We start from the raw sequence: 20,866 nt of genomic DNA, 5'->3' as shown, positions 1-20,866 counted from the left end.
ACATTTTTAACCTGAGGAAAAGTGGGGGCACGTGCCCCCTGTGCCCCCCCCCCCGGTTCCGCCGCCCTTGTTCCTTCGCCACTGACGGTACATGTTTAATAACAATCCAGAGATTTAACAACATGGTTTGCAATATACAAGAAGGAAAGTTATGGAAGTGAATTTCCTCTTTGCTATAGACGGACGGATTTACATAGATGCTGAAATATAGGACCAAGTTGCTGTACCTTTCATTATTTTGTCGTAACACAATTAAATTGTTCCATTGACTTGCACATTATATATTCGTCACTTACAAAGGCACCTTAAAGAATATCCTACCCTCCACATGATAGCTGGTGGCTTGACCTATCCTAACACTACGGGAGCGTAGAAGGTACATGTAAATTGACGTGTGAATGGGCTGCTGCAACTCGTCAATAGGACAAGAAGTTGAAAATCGTCAAAATGTCAAAACTCGTCATGGTGACTCGAATATGAAAAATTGACATGTTGACGTCATCATACCAAACATAAAATAGCAAAATTCTGAAATCTTATGTATTGTCGAGTAGTGTTAGTTGATCCTTCCCTAAAGGGATATCACAATTGCAGTGTGTGATTCTGAGTATGTGAGCATTCACACTACAAAGGTGATCCTTCACTAAAGGGAAGCAGTGTTTAGTGATTCTGAGTATGTGAGCATTCACACTACAAAGTTGATCCTTCCCTAAAGGGAAGTCACGACTGTGTCTGATTCTGACTCTGGGAGCATTCACACTACAAAGTTGATCCTTCCCTAAAGGGAAGTCACGACTGTGTCTGATTCTGACTCTGGGAGCATTCACACTACAAAGTTGACCCTGCCCTAAAGGGAAGTCACGACTGTGTTTGATTCTGAGTATGTGAGCATGCACACTACAAGGTTGATCCTTCCCTAAAGGGAAGTCATAATTGCAGTGTTTGATTGTGAGTATTAAGCATTCACACTTCAAAGGTGATCCTTCCCTAATAGGAAGCCACAATTGCAATTTATGATTCTGAGTATGTGAGCATTCACACTACAAAGTAGATCCCCTAGCTGTGGTGATATCAGATCCCTCTTGTGTTCTCAAATATAAACAAGGCTAAAAGATGCACTTTGCTGTGGAAACTGCTACAGTCTGGTAATGTTACATTTAGTATTTGGGATATAAGTTTGTCTGTATTGGATTAGATGTTTTGCAACTAGCTAATGAGTAGTCAGTATTCAAAGTGATTGACCAATTTAAATCATTTGCTTAATTAAACTGAGGGGTATTCAATAACCACCTCTGAAAAAGCAAAGATTTCAGCTATGAATTTATAATCTGCTAGTCATATCATGTTTTCAACGTAATCTTCCCACCTACTAAGAACATTAACTTCAGCCACTAGATGAAATGAAGCTTCTTATTATTTATGACATTGCACAGAGTAGAATAACAAAGTACAAGAGTTGATAGCACACAGAAATAACAAGTTTTAATTTTGAGATGATTTGAGAATTTTGACATATTATTTAAAGCAGAGCTGGCGACAAACAAATATCAAAATTGAATTTTAATATAATTTTTTGGTATGTATTTTTGAAATGTATTTGTTGAAATGTATTGTTTGAAATTTTTTTTATGAAATAGTTTGAAAAGGATCAAAGCTCAATATGTCAAGACAGCCATGGTGAAATGTGAAATGTATTCAAACAAAAAACTTGGCTCGGCTTAAATTTGAATACCTTTATTGTGCTTGTATTGGTTCTTTAATAGATCATTTACAAAGATATCTAATAAGAAATACATGTTGGCAATATATTTCAAAGACAATAATAATTACTACTGTTAATGATTTCATTAAAGATAAATACACTATCAATTTTCTATTTGTATCCCAATATGGGAGTCATAATACTCTATCAAATCAAGAAAAAATGAAAAGGAATTAATATAGTTACCGGCAGAGGAAAATAATTGGAGATCACTCAGACCTCTTTTATATGAAGAGAAGATATAACAGCTGCATAAAAAGTAGCTGACTTGGAATAACTTAAAATAAAAATAAAATATTTTATCTGGTATCATGTCAGAAAAATGCTAAGCAAACTGGTCAAGTTGCAACAAAACAAGTCCAAATATGTATAGCACTTGTTAACATAGGAACCATATTTCATTAATAACAGACAAAACAATCAGTCTTCAAAACTGCTGCACAAAATTTGAACACTAATTATAACTAATTTCCTGGTTTAAACATTTGTCATATATTGTTGTATGACATGAGAAATGTAACATCACCTTTAAAGAAGAAAAAAAATAAAAACAGAAAGCCAGTTGGCTTTGTGATTCCTTGCCATATAATTTGCTCAAAATTCCACATATTAACTATCTGACTAATGTAGAGCAAGTAAGCTCAAAGCTCCGAGTTTGAAAGCTGATCAGAGCCACTTGAGTATGTTTAAATCACTCAACACAAAAAGTATCAACTCTTTGATGCAAATTTCACTTCCTGGATGAATTTATGTATTGTTGAAGACCTACTGTACTTTAGCCCCTTCACCAAACCAAACTAAACTAAATCGACCAAGCTATGTTGACCAAAAGGAAAATAACATCATAGGAGAACTCACAGATTAATGGTAGCTTTAATTTTGGATTTAGCAAGATTACAAAGATTATATACTTTGACTTTATGTGACCTTTGACCTCCCCCAATTTCAATTATGTTCTTGCACTCACCAAGCTGGATCTACAAACCAAGTATGAAATTCAACAATAGATGTGCTTTTTGAGTTATCATGTTTACAAAGTTGTCAGACTTTTGACCTTAAATAATCTTTTACCTTCACAGAAAAAGGATATTCTCTTGTACTCAATTAGACGGATCCGCATACCCAGTATCAAGTTAATCCACTATGAAATTTTTGAGTTTACCATGTTTACAAGAAGGTCAAAATAATAGAAAACTGTTAGCAAAACTACATATCCACTAAAGAGCCTGTGTATGAGAATGTGTAAAAGTAAGTGGGCCTGATGTTTGGATCCTAGTAAGATCTTCTTCAGAGGCTGAATTTTACAAGAAGTTGTCATCTACACACGCACACACATGCCATCACCATCGCATATACTTCTTCTGCCTCCGGCAATGAATAAAAAAACTCATGAATAAAGGTAATAATAATATCTTAAACAGATTAATTTTCAGTGTATTATTGCTATGGTCTCCAAGATATATTTAATATATAATTTAATAATATTATATAAATATATTTGGTAGCTTTGTTTGTCCTCATCAGTTTGTGATGATGAGATTCTTGGTATCTTCCACCCACTTGGCAAGTTTCTGAAAACGGAGGACAAAAACAGACATGAACTATACTACAACTTACTGATCTCTTTCCGATAGATACTTCATTCTGATTTGCCTTGTCAGAGGTAAAATATCAGTCAGACACAAATTCATTAGGAAAAATGGGGACAGGGGAGGGGGGAAGGAAGGGGAAGGTAATCTCTCTAAATCTAAGGGACTCATTCAACTTATACCCCTATTGAGGTATGCCAATACAAGCCATTATCAACTAAAATGATATGTACCAATGTATACACACTAGTTCTGATCATAGTCGACTCTTTCTTTTGTAGTCCATTAATCGCACAGCACTTCTCGCGATTAATCGGTTACAGTTATGACGTCATCACTGTCATTTTTTGACATTGTAGAAATACAGTCAAAACAAATCAAATGTTGCACTGCAGAAGCGTATTACTGACAAGCAAACGTATGAATCCAACCGGAGCAGGTGCTTGCCGATTTTTAACACAGCACATTGCTAGTGTAGCATTGTGAGAACCTGTACTTTTGCGATATTTCCTGACAAACTGCTTTAGTCATTTTTGATAGGTTAGGCTATTTTTCAAAAGCAGATTATGTGTAGTGCTAGCTTGTAGCCGAGTAATCTCAACTTAGGTTTTGAGCACGATTAGTCAAACTTCCAAACTGACATTGCGACTGCTGGCGATTAATCGATTACGACTAACAGCACTAATACACACACACACATGCAAACACCATCATGTGAGAAAAGGATCTCATTGATATATGGCACATTTTAAGGTTGCCTTTGACATAGCGTACTTACATTTATAGCGGTGTACATTGAACTGCAGTGTTGGGCGACAAATTTGTCATCCAGTGGTCTGTTCAATCCCATCCTGGTGCTTTCCTCCAAAGCCTTAGCTCCGTCAAAGTCGATGAAGCAGAGGCGAACTGTTAGCTCCGTCTCGGGGCGCAAGAAGGCCGGACCACCAGACATCAACTGTAAGAGACAGACTTTTTATTTACCCGAAATGACTTCTATGAAAGACTAAATAATTGACTTTCAATTTCAAAACAGCCTGGTTTACATTTCCCGAGGCAATATGGCTCTCACTAAAGGCATTGAAGACTCGCCCTAAAACGTGTGCCTCGCTCTGAAAAAGTTTAGTTTTCTGCTTGTCGCTACAAAATGCAGACAGTACGTACTTAGTGAAACGTGATACCTTGTTATCTTTAGCTGGACCTGAGATGTCCATCGCTGTATTGTTTGTATACTGTGCTGTGGGTATTGACCACACCTGTATATGTACTGACTGTACACTAGTGTCTAATTACCGAAGGTAGCAATTAAGCTGTGTGCGTATTTTCTGGGATCGATGGTGGTGTCTAACACTTCTGTTACACCTCATTCGAAACTAGTCAGATTACCGGCATTAGACGTTTCTTTTTGCACGAGTCTTCACACCCTTCAACATTTTCACTGGTATGACAGTATAATAGGAGTGTAAATAAACTTCCATTACGTTATTTACACATGAAGGGGAAAAACCCTGAGAAGACTTGGTGATCTATTGCAATGCAAACATCGACTTATATATATATATATATAGATATAGATATATTTATATATATCAACACTAACTGAATGTGTATATAGACAGAGGAATTGTTATTGTAAATAAAGAGTCAAGAGTATTATTAAGAAAAGCTATCTGGTCGTGTTTGAATGAAAAGAAACAGTACGCATCTCTTGATGTAACAATAATACCATAGTGTAAACCTGTATGGTAATAGAAACACCTATATGACTCTTGATGTAACAATATAATACCATAGTGTAAACCTGTATGGTAATAGAAACACCTCCATGTCTCTTGATGAACAATATAAATATATAGTGTTGCTTGGTATCTGTTTTCACTATTTCTAATTTTAATATTATATGGGCTAGTTAATCAGGTCTTATTACATACCCATGTTCATCTTATGCTTTTACAAATCCTTTATCTGTTAACCAGAGCATGTTGTCATGTATGCATCACCTACAAGTACTCTATCCTGGGCTACTTCTACTATACTCGTGAAGCTGAGATAGTAGATCACAATAATACACAGGAGTGATTGAATTCAGGTATTGTGAAGTTTATATTTTTCTCTAGCTGAAACACCAGTACGTGTTTCACTCTTAAAGGTAGTCAGTACAGGCCCCAAATTATAGCACATTATAATTGCAAGAAGTTTTTTAAAAGTACTTTGTAGGTCTTTACTCTTCAAATTGTTCTTAGACATTTTTAAGGAACACACAAGATGACTGAATTTCCCAGTGAGGCAAATTTCCTCCAAGGTTGTAATAAAAACAGTTTAAGAATTTTGACCAAAGGTGACCATATTTGAATATCTAGCATATTTGGGCCAAAACAGCATACCTTTTTTAATTGTTCTTCATGAGCATATGAGTACAGTATATTAACGCTGAGTCATAGTGAGTCAACTTCTTAGAAAAGTATTGGCATATGGGAGACGTAACAAGTGTTAATGGCTAAACTGGAAAACAATGATTAATTGTCTACAATTGTTGCAATACACAGCAACACAGTGTTTTATATTGGACCTTTAAACTCTTAGGGCATCATACCCTAATTACGCCTGAGAATGGTTCACCTGTTCAAATTATCTCTATTAAACTTGACAGTTACCTGCAGTAACAACAGCACAATGCGTGCCAAGTTTATTTCCGAAATCACACATCATAAAAGATAGACCAAAAATGCATTGTAATCGGAGACTCAATGCAAACACTTACAGTATAGAGTGATATTGGTTGTAAATAGCGCAATGCACACAATGAACAGATAAAACCATAGTACATGAACAATGTTATCTATAATGCCATCAAGTGGCAAAGCAAAACATATGATCCATCCGACTGACAGACAGATACATTGATAAAATGGCAGGCGGAAAGTATATTAAAGTATTCTGTGGCATACCTACATACCATCATCGCTCTTGAAACTAAAAATTATGGAATCTAACTCATAAGCATCATATCTCAACATATTAAAAGATTGTTTTCCAATCAGCAGTTAGTCACTCTTTTGAGTTTGCTAAATTCCAGTTCTTTCGTAAGTCTTCCCCCACCGTTGTCGGCCTCCCCACCCCTCCCCTTCCACGTACCTCACCCTTCCAACTCAACCTTCCCCCACACCACATGATGACAGTAAGCAGCTTCCTCAAGCAACAGACATTGTTATCAAAAGCTACATAGAGTTGCACTTTTCTCCCTGAATGAGAAACGTAGGTTCATTACATCCCACAGACTTAAATTGTTGTAAATTCACAGTATTAGTATTCCTGCAGGTCTCTAATATCATCTGGTGTAAGCAGTGAATGAGAGAAGCAGAAAATTGACATTTCCGAACAAAAAGTGGAGTGTTAGCTCAGTGGTTAACATCGGTGCCTTTCAATCACAAGGTCCCCGGTTTTTTCGAGTCACTCCAAGATTAATGTATGTCGTCCAGTTACAGAGTTGTTGACAATTGACAATTCATAATCATGGACGTTAAATATTAATGTAAGAGACTGACTTTGGTCAGCTTGCGGCTTTGATAAGCCAAGGAGGCTTCTTTGCGAGTTCCTGCTTGCAGGAGGATCTAATATACATACATACAAATACAAACAAAAGTGACCAAAACCTGAATTATTTGTACTGTTTAATTTGCTCGATTCCATCGTCATCATACTCACAGCGATTCCTTCCTCGTTCAGGAGGTGGTCGCACATCTGCGGACACGTCTCTATGCCCTTGCTCTTCAGGGCGTCTCTGATGATCTCAAAGTCGGGAAACATGTAGAAGCCGGCCGTTGGTGCCACCGCTTTCACACCGGTAGCTACAAGCTTTCTGTAAAATATAAGTCTTTTGATATCAAAAACTTTGTATAATTCAGTTCCTGTGTTGCATATTGAGAGAAGAATTGAAAGTACCAAAGAATCATGGAAGAAATTTAGACATATATCTTTCCCTGTCCTTCTTAGTAACCCAGTAACTAAAACCTACTACACATTGTTAATATAGTACCTGCAGTGTTACAGTCACGTATATGTTAACAACTTTTTTTGCCTTTTTGAGCAAAAAAGTGTCAAGCCTAGCTGTAAGGTCTATATAACACACTGAATATATCCAGTGTTAATTCCAACACAATTTATCCCTCCAAAAATTGGCAATCCATTAAATAAACACATTTATTTAAGGCTTACTCAAGATGACAAACATTTAGAAATAAGATACAGAGTATAGGGATCTTGCATAGCCGTTCTTAATATATCATCCTATACGCAAGACAAAACCACTGGATTCCTCCAGCTGCATGTACTCCTTACCGATGACAATAGCTTGCCACAGCGGCCAAGATTCTTTGAGTGTGGGCCATGTATTCTCTGGTTTCTGTATCGTTACTGTACATCTGAAAGGATACAAGAAGAAGCAATGTTAGATGACATTCAGACACCCCACGTACCCCATCGTGAGTGGCACAGCAAAGCGCCCACTGAGTCTTATTATTCCAAAGTCATGTTTTAATCGCCAAATAGTGGTGCTAACCTTGATAGGTGAATTGAGTGAGGGTGGGACTGATAACATATGCATTAATTGACCCCCCATCCTTGTACAATATATGTACCTTTAACCTTTACCAACCGATGACTGGCGATCATTCAGCTTACACCAATTTTTTTAGATTATATCTAATTTTATTATCCAACAGAAAGAAATCTGCAAACTGAAATAGTCAGACTTCATAATGATTAATGGAACAGCAAATGGCCCACAGTGAAATTTTGAAAAAAAATAAAATGAAAGTTGCATTAATGTTAAAACTGAAATGCTCCTTACATATCAGCTGCTATGCAACATTGGAGTGCAAAAAAGCCTTGTTCTAACTCACCAATATCAAACATTTCACACACTATAGATCAAGTCACGCTGGTGGTGTATAACCAGGAAGCCAGGATTTGATCGCCCATAAATTGTGTTATTAAAGATATGTGTACTGATATGGTACCTGAATTAAAAATGCTCAAAAATAAAGTCACAATCAAATGTATACACACACACACACACACATGTTTGTATTACATACTGACCGAGGACCCCATTGAATTTTCCATTGTTCAAATCCACGTACCCTACCCTTAACAATACCCCATACAATAGAATTCTTCAGAGGACGTGGTGATTCTTTAGAAACCGAGGACCTGAAATTCTTTTGTTCAAGTCCTCGGTCCGAATACAAAACAAAGGCATACACACATACATATGTATATATGAAAGAAGTTGAATAATAATAATAAATTTATTTATTTATTTAAAGTTCACAATATCAATCATATTGCCATGAGAATACAAACAACAGCTAACAGAAAAGCGAATTAAATAGATAAAACACTTATAAGCCACTTTCGCTTTGTTTATTCAATATGCAAATTTATAATGATATATTTAAAGAATCTGTCCCTTATTAATGTCCATCATTCTCTTCATTCAGTTTTAGTCTAATTAATAACTCGTTAATGTACACATACCCATACAGCCGCATACTGTATCGGTGCTGGGGCACAGGAATAGGTCTGGCTGGCCGTACTGGCAACGGTTTTGCGTAACATAGCTAATTCATTAGGGTACATGTGGAAACCAAGCTGTGAAAGAAGAAATCGATACGTTATAATTAATCACTGATCAACATTGTAAGCCTCATGGCAGTTGTAATTGTTTTCTTAATTTTGTAAATGATTATATCCTAAGGTAGCAATATATTGTGATAGCTAAAGTGACATATTTGGATGCTTCATAACAAGAAAACCATGCCCAGCGAAAACACAGCTAAATTTATATCGTTGATAGACTTGGAATCAGAAGTGATGATTCAAAATGTGTCGAAAAAAAGTAAACATAAAATTTGTAAATATTCGTTTATAATCGTCTGGTATATGCTGCCAAGGGTAATAAAGCAGCTGATTCCAATCTTTGATTGATGAAGAAAATTATTGCAACTCTTTGAGGCGATTTAAATGTTATTTCAAATTCTTGTTTATTCTTTCAAATGATGATGACGATGACGATGACCATGACAGAACAGCTTTAGAAAACAAAAGCCTGACTGATGAATTGCAGTAAACTATCTGCTTTTACCTCCATCAGTAAACTTACCCTCCAACCACCAGCACTGGCCCACTTAGAGATCCCTGAAGAGATGATCGTGCCCTCTGGATAAAACTATGAGCAAAGAAACAGGAACTTTATTACAAGTATACTCTCCTTCATAGCTGCACTATAAAATAACACTGCACCAATTTACTTGGCAGGTCTGGTGAGAATCGAGGAAGGGGAGGTGTGTGTAACAGGAAGGGAAAGGGGGGGGGGGGGATTTTAGGAGTTGTTTAAACGTATGAGATATTTCAAGTGGGTAAAGAAACGTTCTAAAGTGTCAGTGATACGGCAAGCATTGATAGAACAAACCTGTGTCAAGTGGCACTTATACTGCTTCAAATATCCAAAGTCCGCATACACCCATATCAAATATCAGAGTAGAGGAGTTTTGAAGCTACAAAAAAACCATCTATATCCTTATGATTCCACATATTTCTTAGAAATTTGCAAGATAAATTTTGACATTTGTAGTTTGGCCAATTATCACCGTCCTTTACAAATAAAACCAGCATCAACTTCCTTCTTGATGAGAGATAGCATGGCAGTTACCGGGGGTGTAGGAACATGATCCTTAAGTAATGAGGCTCTCGGATTGGCCACGAAAAATTTCCGTGGCCATGCAGCGCAATTTACTTTCAACCCATCCCGAAGGTGTCCACACCAGGGTTGTTAGGATATTTGTAAATAGATCTGGGTTTCTTTTACTCCAGTGTATTACGTGTGTCATTGAAGTTATCTGTACATATTACAAAGTTTAAAGGGGGGGTTAAAGAGACATACTCATTGTCTACATATATTTAAGCACTGTTGCTAAAAAATGTGAACTACAGAACCGGAACTTTGGAAAGATACTACAGGGTTAAGATAAGGAGAAAAAAGTACCGGTACACTGCCAGTTGTGGTTTACAGTGCAGTGTATTTGGGAAGTGATAAGCATGGCACGTACCATGCAATGAAAAGCAGAACAACTGTTAGATTACAGATAGAGATCATAAAAAAAAGATCATTTGCATTATCAAGGTTTTTCTGCATTTATTGCTAATTTGCAGTGATTGCTTCAGGTTTCCAGTAAGAATCCTCTGCAAAGAAATGAGCCATGTCGAGAAAAGCATGTTCCCTAACTTCAAGGCAGTTCTTCTTTCTATGTCTTCCATATAAACCTCTATCAGTGAGTAAGTGTTACGGTATCGATAGACACAAACTAACTCTATAATCGGTGTTCTCATTTATACAAACCTTTGCGAGACTCTTGTGGCTGTTTTCAAAGTGTAAGCCAGCATAAATTTCATCGGCCAGAACAAGGATATTGTGTTCACGAAAAGCAGAACTGGAAAAGAAAGAAAGAGGGAAAGAAAGTAAGAAGAAAATTGTGGGTCTTGAGAGGTTTGGAAAGTGCAGCTACTTTACCTTTTTGTATATATATATTTATTTACTCATGTAAAGATGCATCATGATCATGATAAAATAGAGAGGAGAGGGGAGGGGGAGGGAGGGAAGGGAAGGGAGAGGAGGGGTGGGAGGGGAAGGGGAGGGGAAGGGGAGAGGAAGGGGTGGGAAGGGGAGGGGAGGGAATTGGGGAATTAGGAGGGGGAAGACAGGAGGGGATCAAGGGTATACATGATTAGAGAAGGGAGGGGGAGAAATGAATTAATCAAAGAAACTTAATGGTGATAATGAGGAGAGGAAGGAAATTAGGAGGATCAAGATGAGGAAGAATGAGTCAATCTGTATTAACATATGAAACATTTCTTGACTGCATCTCATATTAGCTCTCCTCCTGTTACCTCTCATCAACCCATTGCAACTATACCGTGTGACTATCAAGGATATTATAAAACTAACTGGTTTATATATTTACGAGTGACCCGCTTACCTGTCTCCCCGAACATTAGCACCTCATTCTACCGTGTCTAGTATGCATCCAATAGGATGTAAAGAAGGTAATAATCCAATGTAATCCGGGCAGTTTTTCGAAAGATTTAAATCCACTACGAAAATGCATGAGTAAACACTTTGGATGGTAGAATGAGAAGGAAGGGCATTGACCGGAAGGAACCGGTCACTAAGGGTGCACAGTGTTAAAAGATTACCAGGGCATACTAGACACGGTAGAATGAGGTGCTAATGTTGAGGGGAGACCCGGAGAAGTAAATTTCTAGATCTATTAAAGTATCAGCTGCAGGCTAGTCAAATTGCACCAGGCTAAACTGCACATTGTCTAATATCTAACAAACACCTTTCGATCATTATACAAGCACTTTGATTACAATATGACTGATATTTGCACTTTACCCCTGTCAAAAAAAGGTCCACGCTGTGACCAGTTGCAGCGACTTCGCAGCAACTGGTCGCACCGAAGTCGCTGTGACTTCACATGACTTTTCACATGCAAATGAGGCTTGCTGCGACTTCGCAGGGAAAGGGGCTTGCGACGACTTCCCTGGAGTGGTGCTTGCAATGATTTTGCAGTACGAGGGTTTAATTGCTGTAAATCTAGAGACTTATAGCTTCTGGACTATTGGAGAAACCTGTTTATATATGGCATACATAGGATATTTCATGCATCCTATGTACAAGTTTCCAAATCAATTGAACACCTGACCGTGTACCACCCTATCCACCCATCCCATCCATTCCTCCCCATCCATCCCTACCAATAACCCCATCCCATCCACCCATATCCCATCCATTCCTCCCCATCCATCCCTACCAATAACTCTATCCCATCCACCACTATCCCATCCATTCCTCCCCATCCATCCCTACCAATAACCCCATCCCATCCACCCATATCCCATCCATTCCTCCCCATCCATCCCTACCAATAACTCTATCCCATCCACCCTTATCCCATCCATTCCTCCCATCCATCCCTACCAATAACTCTATCCCATCCACCCCTATCCCATCCACCTCTATCCTATCCATCTCTCCCCATCCATCCCTACCAATAACCCTATCCCATCCACCCCTATCCCATCCATTCATCCCTCCCCATCCATCTCTACCAATAACTCTATCCCATCCACCCCTATCCCATCCATTCATCCCTCCCCATCCATCCCTACCAATAACCCCATCCCATCCACCCCTATCCCATCCATTCATCCCTCCCCATCCATCTCTACCAATAACTCTATCCCATCCACCCCTATCCCATCCATTCATCCCTCCCCATCCATCCCTACCAATAACCCCATCCCATCCACCCCTATCCCATCCATTCATCCCTCCCCATCCATCCCTACCAATAACCCTATCACATCCACCCCTATCCCATCCACCTCTATCCTATCCATCTCTCCCCATCCATCCCTACCAATAACTCTATCCCATCCACCCCTATCCCATCCATTCCTCCCTATCCATCCCTACCAATAACCCTATCCCATCCACCTCTATCCTATCCATCTCTCCCCATCCATCTCTACCAATAACTCTATCCCATCCACCCCTATCCCATCCATTCCTTCCCATCTATCCCTACCAATAACCCTGTCCCATCCATTCCTCCCTATCCATCCCTACCAATAACCCTATCCCATCCACCCCTATCCCATCCATTCATCCCTCCCCATCCATCCCTACCAATAACCCTATCTCATCCACCCCTATCATATACATTCCTCCCCATCCATCCCTGCCAATAACTCTATCCCATCCACCCCTATCTCATCCACCCCTATCCCATCCATTCATCCCTCCCCATCCTTCCCTACCAATAACCCTATGTCATCCACCCCAATCCAATCTTCTTTCTTACCCAAACTTTTTTTCACCCATTCCTATTTGGTTAAAGAAATCCCAAAATGATTACATATATGTATGCCACACTGCTATGGCAAATATGACACACACTTTGAGCATTTCTTTGAACGCTGCTAAATATTATTCTCTGCCACCTGCCAGCTAGAAAGCAGTTTTGTCCTATACGTGTTATGGTGACCATAAAGGTTATTAGACAGTCTTTCCGTGAATTTTGGTACCATATCAAATAATGATTTCCTTTGCTTCACTAATTTACAGTCCCACACATTTTCTCACTCCACGCATTTCATGATGCAACATGACTCTTTTATTGAGTCATATCAAGCAGATTAACCCACGTCATTGTTAAACCAATTGAAATATGAATCATAATTAAAACAATGGATGATTAAACCAAGACTATACAAACTTGGTGTGACATGTAAATTATTTATAGTCACATCAGTTATGAATATATATACAAAGAGTTATATGGATGACAGACTGTATTTCACCAGTTATCGTCTTATTAAACATCAAAACAGGGTCCAAATTTTGATACGGATAGATAAGAAATGTAAATATAAACGTCATACGTATCTCTCAGCCAATCTGATATCATAGGGAACGTACGATCAGCTTTTGGTGGCTCAAATAATATAATGTCTAATTTCTTGAAGGGGAAACAAAAAAAAATCAAGTTTGAAACTTGGCCAAGACTAGAAGCTGACTTGAGGTAGATCTATATACTGCTGCCATAGATGAAATATCTTGGGAGCTCTATAGGATATAGATTAATGGAACCAAAACAAAACCAGTGCAGGTTTCTACACACAGGGACTCCACCTATTACTATCATGCCTTGAACTAATGATAAATCCTCAACAGCTGAGACAGCAGTTTATCATGATATCACAATGCAGTGCAATCATTACTTAAGGAACTACAAGTACTGTAAAAACCAAGCAGCTGGCATATAACAGGGGGTTCCATAACAACTCCCTGCATATATAGATTCATTTTAAACCTTTAGGAAATGAAAGAAAAAAAGAAATTCTTCCCCAATAGGCGGCTTACGTTCAAATCCAAGTCAGTCTCAGTTAGTCCCATATGAGCTTTTACAGATCACTTAATTCAAGTTGGACAACTGCTAAATAAAACATTGCAGCCTGCAGAGTGAGCCTATTGCCAGTACAAAATTTAAAAGTACTGAATGCAAACTCATTTTCTATCACAAAAATGAAAATGGGAAGGGGGCCCTGCGACTAGTTTCTTTTGACGAAACCAAAACTTTGAATACCTATTCACTATGAGGTGAGTTCATTACAAGTTTGCTTAAAGCTGTGCTGCTTCAGTGAATTTTGTTTATTAACTGATAAAGGTGTTTTCAGCTATTACAGGCTGTCACAGATTGCAGTGAATACCTACAATGGCAACACCACTCACACTTATTTTATATAACCAGTCATACCATATAATTGGATCTTTCCACAGGTTTTGGAAGTGGCTAATATAGATCTTACCTTTGGGAATGAGTACCTACATTGCACTATTCAGTACAGTAGGCCTATGTACATATACAATATTATACCATACCTTTAGGGGAGCAGACAAAAGACATCGCAGAGGTTTCGCGGAACACGTTTGACAAATACTCAAATTCTATTTCATTTATACTCATATATGAGGCATGTAATGGAAATTGTTATGATAACAAAGGACTTCTTTCTGTTTATCTTGATTTTTTTTTTTGGGGGGGGGTGGGCGGAGGGAGGGAGGGAGGGGGAGTGCTGTGATTGTGGAGTTTTGGTGAGAGGAAAGGAAAACAACCTAGTATTCTAAAGGGCAGCATTATGCTTCTTATCATTCAATATGTATTTTCACTACAAAGACAGATTTTTATTTTGTTACATAAATAATGATGATGATGATTTCATCAGATGCCACAAGTTAAGACAATTTAATTCTCCTCCTTTTCTTTCATCAGATGCCACAAGTCAAGACAATTAAATTTTCCTCCTTTTAATACAATTATGAACAAGACCCAGCTTCCTGCACAGAGTCTATGACATAATTTACATACAAGATTCGGGTCTGCAGCTAGTTTTATCATCAAGTGCTGAAGACAATTACCAGGTTACCAACTATTTCAGCCTTCTTAGTAAAAAAAAAGAAGCTTACATCCATGCAGACTGTCAGTTAGTGCAGGTTGCTATTAAATATCTATTTTTAACTTTGTGAAAATGTTCCCTCTAAAAAAACCAATGGCTCATGATCAGAGTGTCTTTAGAGATCTCAATTCTAGGTAATTCAAAACTGCAATCAATTCTAGATTGTATTCACCGAGAAGTTAAAAAAGGTTGACTCTTGCTCATAATCCTTATGAAAATGACACCGTTCACAAGATCTTACCTTCGACCATTATGCGGAACGATAAGGTATAATCATCAGCGATAAATATATTCATTCAAACCAAATCCATTTTAATATTATATTAAAGTTATCTACAGAATTTTATCTCTGCACTTTTCGTAGTTAATGAACCACGGAACAGAAAGCATACAGGCCCTGCGAAACGGAATAATAATTTCTTTGGAATAATGTAGCTAGGCCTCTTACCTCAGAGACTCCAATTCCGAGGAAGTGTAGGAGGTACCAGCTGTAAATTAAAAAGACAATTTAATGTATGGCAAATAATGTAAAATTATTCAAAATTGGTGTGAGACTAATAATAATACGACAGACAGAATATTAATCGCAGCAAGAGCAAAGAGGCGTTCATTCTTTGCGGAAAGTGGTTCTTTATCATATATTTATCATATTTTTGATCATATCGACAGAATTTTATCATATAATGTAATAGGCAAGAATATATGACCTTAACAGAGCCCACGATGGATTAAATTTCTAACAGAATATTAATGAACATACAGTTGTCCAAAATATGACAGGTTATGAAAAGGTTTGGTCATTAATTAATTTCTTACATAAATTGTATATATTTGTAACATTATTGTTTCATTCAATGATGAAATCCAATTCATCAGCATTTAAGACAACAGAATCCTATTCAAAATTGCCCAAAGTGCTACACAATGCCAAAGGATAACAGTCCATTCCTTTCCATATATTAACATTAAATATAATTCATAATTTAATAAAAAAAAGTGCCATTAACAAGTGGCAATTACATATATGATAATAATAATAACTGATATCGACAACATCAAAAGCGTGATACATCAACAGTTGGGGGTACGTATATGTACTTTTCCAAAATACCTCTCCTGGTTATTTCACAGGCGCATAGCCAAGGGGGGCGAAGGGGGCGACGGCCCCCCCCCCTCCCGTTGAGCATTTTTTTTATGTTTTTATGATATCGCTAGTAATTTCCAAAGAGAAAATGCTAAGATGCAACTCATAAGGCCTGGGAAGTGCCATTTCCAGCAATCTGGGAGGCATTTTCGGCCAAAGTTTTCTTGTACGCTTCGCGCCAACTCATGGTGGCGCTACGCTTAGATAGTTTGCAATGCCGTATCTACGACTCCAATAGTTTTCCTACAGGTTCACCCCTCCCTTGGCAAATTCCTCGCTACGCGCCTGTTATTTCAACATTTACACCACTCTAACTGGGATGACCACCAAGGATATTTAAGTCACAGTGAGTGCTACTCCACAGCACACACAGTGGTATTACTTACTAGGATTATCGGGGTTGCACAGAATCAGAATCCGATTTTGGTGGATGGCATTATTCTGCAAAAACTAGAGAAATGAAAAAGATGCAAAATAAAAAATTGATATCTAATTTTTGTGCTGAAATCAAACTGGAGCATAAATCTTGTACAGGCTAACAACCGAAGTGACACAGAAACTCAGTCATACATAGTGTTACCATATTTTATCTGGAAGCAGTTGACGAAGCATGCTGGTAGGGAAGAGGGGGAGTCGGAGGTTTTGTGGTCTCAGTTGAGAAATTCCTCTTACCCTTAATTGTGTGCCTAAATTACTTAAATAGTGAACTGCTAATAATACTTACTGACATGTGCTATGTTACCTGACATGTGGACAAAGTAATGTGGCAAAAAATTTGACTCAACAAAATGTGTTGGGTTGTAAATTTCCATGATGACAGGCTGGCCCATGTAATATGTACACAACCATATATACACCAGTGTAACTGATTAAAAGAATACTATAACTGTAGGAAGCCTTGAAAACTGTTTAGACCAGGGTTTCCCTAACTTTATCCCCCCATGAACCCCTTGTGGATGTCAGAGTTGTCCGGCCACGAACCCCCAACTTTCGAGACATGATCTGAGTCATTATTATACTATAATACGCATATAGTGCTTTGTAAAAGATCAAGTTCGTAGTGTAATAATGTAATGAAAAATGCACGGTATGGTACAACTATGGCAACATATGCATAAGAAAAGAGTTTGTCGATAGGTACGACTTTTGTACATTACTAAATTATATGATATATCAGATTTTAGTTCAACAAAAAGTACTCTACTTTTGACTTTCAGAAACGTCTCACGAACCCACTGGGATGGACTCATGCACCCCTGTGGTTCATGCAACCCAGTTAGGGAACCCCTGGCTTATACTCTCCTAAATGTTTCAGCTCTATATTACCTTAACAACATGAAATTTACTCGCCATCAAATTTCATGCAATGGCTATTTTGTACATTTTTCATACATACAAACTTAGAAGTGCTAATGTTTCCTCCCTAGCTGGGTCAACTTTCAGAGGTGTTGTGAGACAAACACAAAAACAATGTAATTCCAGAGCTTTTGACCCTTTGGATGGTATGACACAGAGGGGGGTAGACGGGAATGGGCCGGTCACCCGTAGAGGGCAGTGTTAAAAGGTTACCAGATGCTGTAGACGCTGTACAGCAATAGTGAAGTTGTTGTGGGGAGACAGGTAAGTTAATAACGTGCCGTAAATGAACATGTACAGTAAGTTGAATAGACAATGGGGCCAGAAAACTTGATGAGATGAAAGGACTCCTGGAAATGAAAGGCCAGTCAACCTAATTGGAGGAGTAAAAACAAAGATGCGGGCTGCTGCAACAATGGACTGGATGAGGCGATGAAAGAGATTAAGGAGGATTAAAGAGAAAAAAGCAAATGAATGTGGAAGATTATTTTGTAATTTACTTAACTGTTGTTTATTACTAACTTAAATTATCCTTCTGTTAAGGTAGCTAAGTGTTATCATCTTGAAATTCACCTTTTTTACAACAATTTCAGCCGAGGCAGTCATTTTCTACAGGTGAATGTGGGAATATACACTCAATTAAAAGATGAATCTCAAAGTTTCCTAGCTATATTACTTTCATAAAATGTCGTTAAAATTTATTAAATCAATTAATATGCAGTATAAGCTTGGTTAGATCTACCACTGTTCGTGTAAGAAATTTGTTTTGCTGTGAGCACTACAGATACCTAATGAAAGCATTAATTTTTGAGAAGCCATCTGTTGTATCTTGAAGCTTTTCAGTGCTCTATAAGAGAACCTTTAGACTTGACAAAGCTTTCAACGTATATATATATATTCGATAAGCAATTTAACTCTGCTTTCTCTATAACATTCACAGCCTGACACATTGCCCTTAGCAAATTAACTATTACACCAGAACCATGTGTACTTTTCACACTTAAGTAAATATCCTATTTTGTTAGTTATTACCATGTGCATTTCAATAGATACAGTATCTTGTTTTAATACATAGAACATATGGTTGTTTCAGGCAACACTGATAATATTTTTGCTGGCATATCTTTCAGCCAAATTATATATTGCAACAGGTCATGTTTGCAAGCATTGTGTATTAAAATAACAGAGGAAACAGGTCTTTGTCTTGTTGAGATTTTTATTAGGTATATGGACTAAAACCTCCAACATTTCAAAAACTGTTGCCTGTTACAGGTACACCTTGAGATGAATGTGTTCAGCAACTTGTCCATTTTGTAATAACTGTACTTTGCAAAGTAGAAACTGAGATAACATTGCTCTATGGTTTGATCTGCTTCCACCCAACGCATCCGTATATCAAAACAGAGCTAGCGTTCCTATTCAGAATAACAGTCCCTACCCACCGACTCCGTCCCATCCCCCATTCCGTACCCACCCCTCCCCCCCTTTCCATTCATTCAAGAAGAAAATACCCAACATAGTTGCCATGTTGGTAGCCATGTTGGTAGGTATGATAATGTGTTGCCTATACATTTGATATATGCCTTCAACATATGGCAAACATGAGTGTCAGTTAGGTCAGCTTTTATCAGTAATTCATAGATACCTGACCACTTGATGTCATACATGAGCAATAAAATATCTTTCCTATCATCACAACAAAGTTATGCTTCACCATCACTTAAATCCAAACAACACCCTCACCCCCCCACCCTCTTTGACCTACATTTAGGGAACTTAAAGGGGCCTTAGATAACTTAATCCACACAAACCCCATACTAAATGCACTAGCTTACATACAGACTTCAAAATAAAAATCATACATACATCTACATAAAGTGATGTATGCCTTCAGCCTACTAGCAAGCTTCAAGGATCGGAAAAGCATACAGGGTCTTTAAATATGTGACAGTCATCTTATACAAACAAATTGTTTGAATTGAGTTTAAAACCGATTATTTTCTCTTTCTCGGTTCCTGTACAGTCTATATATAGCAGTGCCTTGGACAAGACAAAAGGTTTTAACATCAGGCTGCTGTGCCTCTTATAAACACTGTCAAACATATTCAGTGTGAATAAACACATTCAGTGTGTACACACACATAAGAAGACTAACTCTCACATATATCTGTTCATATCTCTGACAGATCAGTTCATATCTCTGAGCTGAGCTCTCAAAACATATCTGGGACTTAAAAAGAAAGAAAATGATCGGCTCAAATTCTTGGGAAATCCCAAAGCACTCTGATACACATAAGTGCAGCTCCGACCAGTGTAAGCTCTGAACAACAGAAAATTTGTATGTATGTACTGTATGTATGTTTTTTAGATCCTCCTGCAAGCAGGAACTCGCAAAGATGCCATCATTGGCTTATCAAAGCCACAAGCTGACTGAAGTCAGTCTCTTACATTCATATTTAACGTCCATGATTATGAATTACCAATTGTCAACAACTCTGTAACTGGGCTACATACATTAATCTTGGCGTGACTCGAACCAGGGACATTATGATTGGAAGACACCGGCGTTAACCACTGAGTTAACACTCCATATTCTTCCAGTTCCTCCAGTTCTTCATATTAATTAGAAGCAGAACCCACAAAATTAAGCTACAACTCGATCAACAAGCATAGCGAATTTGTGTCCAAATGTCATCTTGGCACCCATTCAAAGAAACCCCCCTGACCGCTGTCCCCAAAGGAAAAAGTCGTCCTTGCAAGATTCAGTTGCCTGACGATCGCCGCAGTGAAAATAACTCAATGTGTGCGTGAAACTCTGAGTTGCAACGTGATGGAACAGCGTGTTTATACATATATATATATATCTATATATATATATATATATATATATATGCACAAGTGATTGAGTAGATGTTGGAGGATATTAATCAATAAGGT

The 20,866-nt window shown here is 37.9% G+C and overlaps 1 protein-coding gene across 3 annotated transcripts in view; it reads right to left on the bottom strand.

Annotated features, from left to right (window-relative positions):
• Positions 1-1,811: 1,811 nt before the first annotated feature.
• Positions 1,812-20,866, bottom strand: part of LOC139966699 (probable N-acetyl-LL-diaminopimelate aminotransferase) — a 32,886-nt gene continuing 13,831 nt past the window's right edge. For all 3 annotated transcript variants that reach the window (XM_071969984.1, XM_071969983.1, XM_071969985.1), the window contains exons 6-14: positions 16,960-17,023; positions 15,878-15,917; positions 10,748-10,838; positions 9,512-9,577; positions 8,887-9,000; positions 7,687-7,769; positions 7,054-7,207; positions 4,130-4,306; positions 1,812-3,333 (exon numbers count right to left, since the gene is read on the bottom strand). In XM_071969984.1, the coding sequence (XP_071826085.1) occupies positions 3,283-3,333; positions 4,130-4,306; positions 7,054-7,207; positions 7,687-7,769; positions 8,887-9,000; positions 9,512-9,577; positions 10,748-10,838; positions 15,878-15,917; positions 16,960-17,023 (840 nt within the window). In that variant the 3' untranslated portion in view covers positions 1,812-3,282. The remainder of the gene's footprint in view (positions 3,334-4,129; positions 4,307-7,053; positions 7,208-7,686; positions 7,770-8,886; positions 9,001-9,511; positions 9,578-10,747; positions 10,839-15,877; positions 15,918-16,959; positions 17,024-20,866) is intronic.

Source organism: Apostichopus japonicus, chromosome 4 (assembly GCF_037975245.1).
Source record: "Apostichopus japonicus isolate 1M-3 chromosome 4, ASM3797524v1, whole genome shotgun sequence".
NCBI lineage: Eukaryota > Metazoa > Echinodermata > Holothuroidea > Aspidochirotida > Stichopodidae > Apostichopus > Apostichopus japonicus.
Note: the sequence above shows the minus strand (reverse complement) of the source record. Positions and strands in the feature narration are given on the sequence as shown.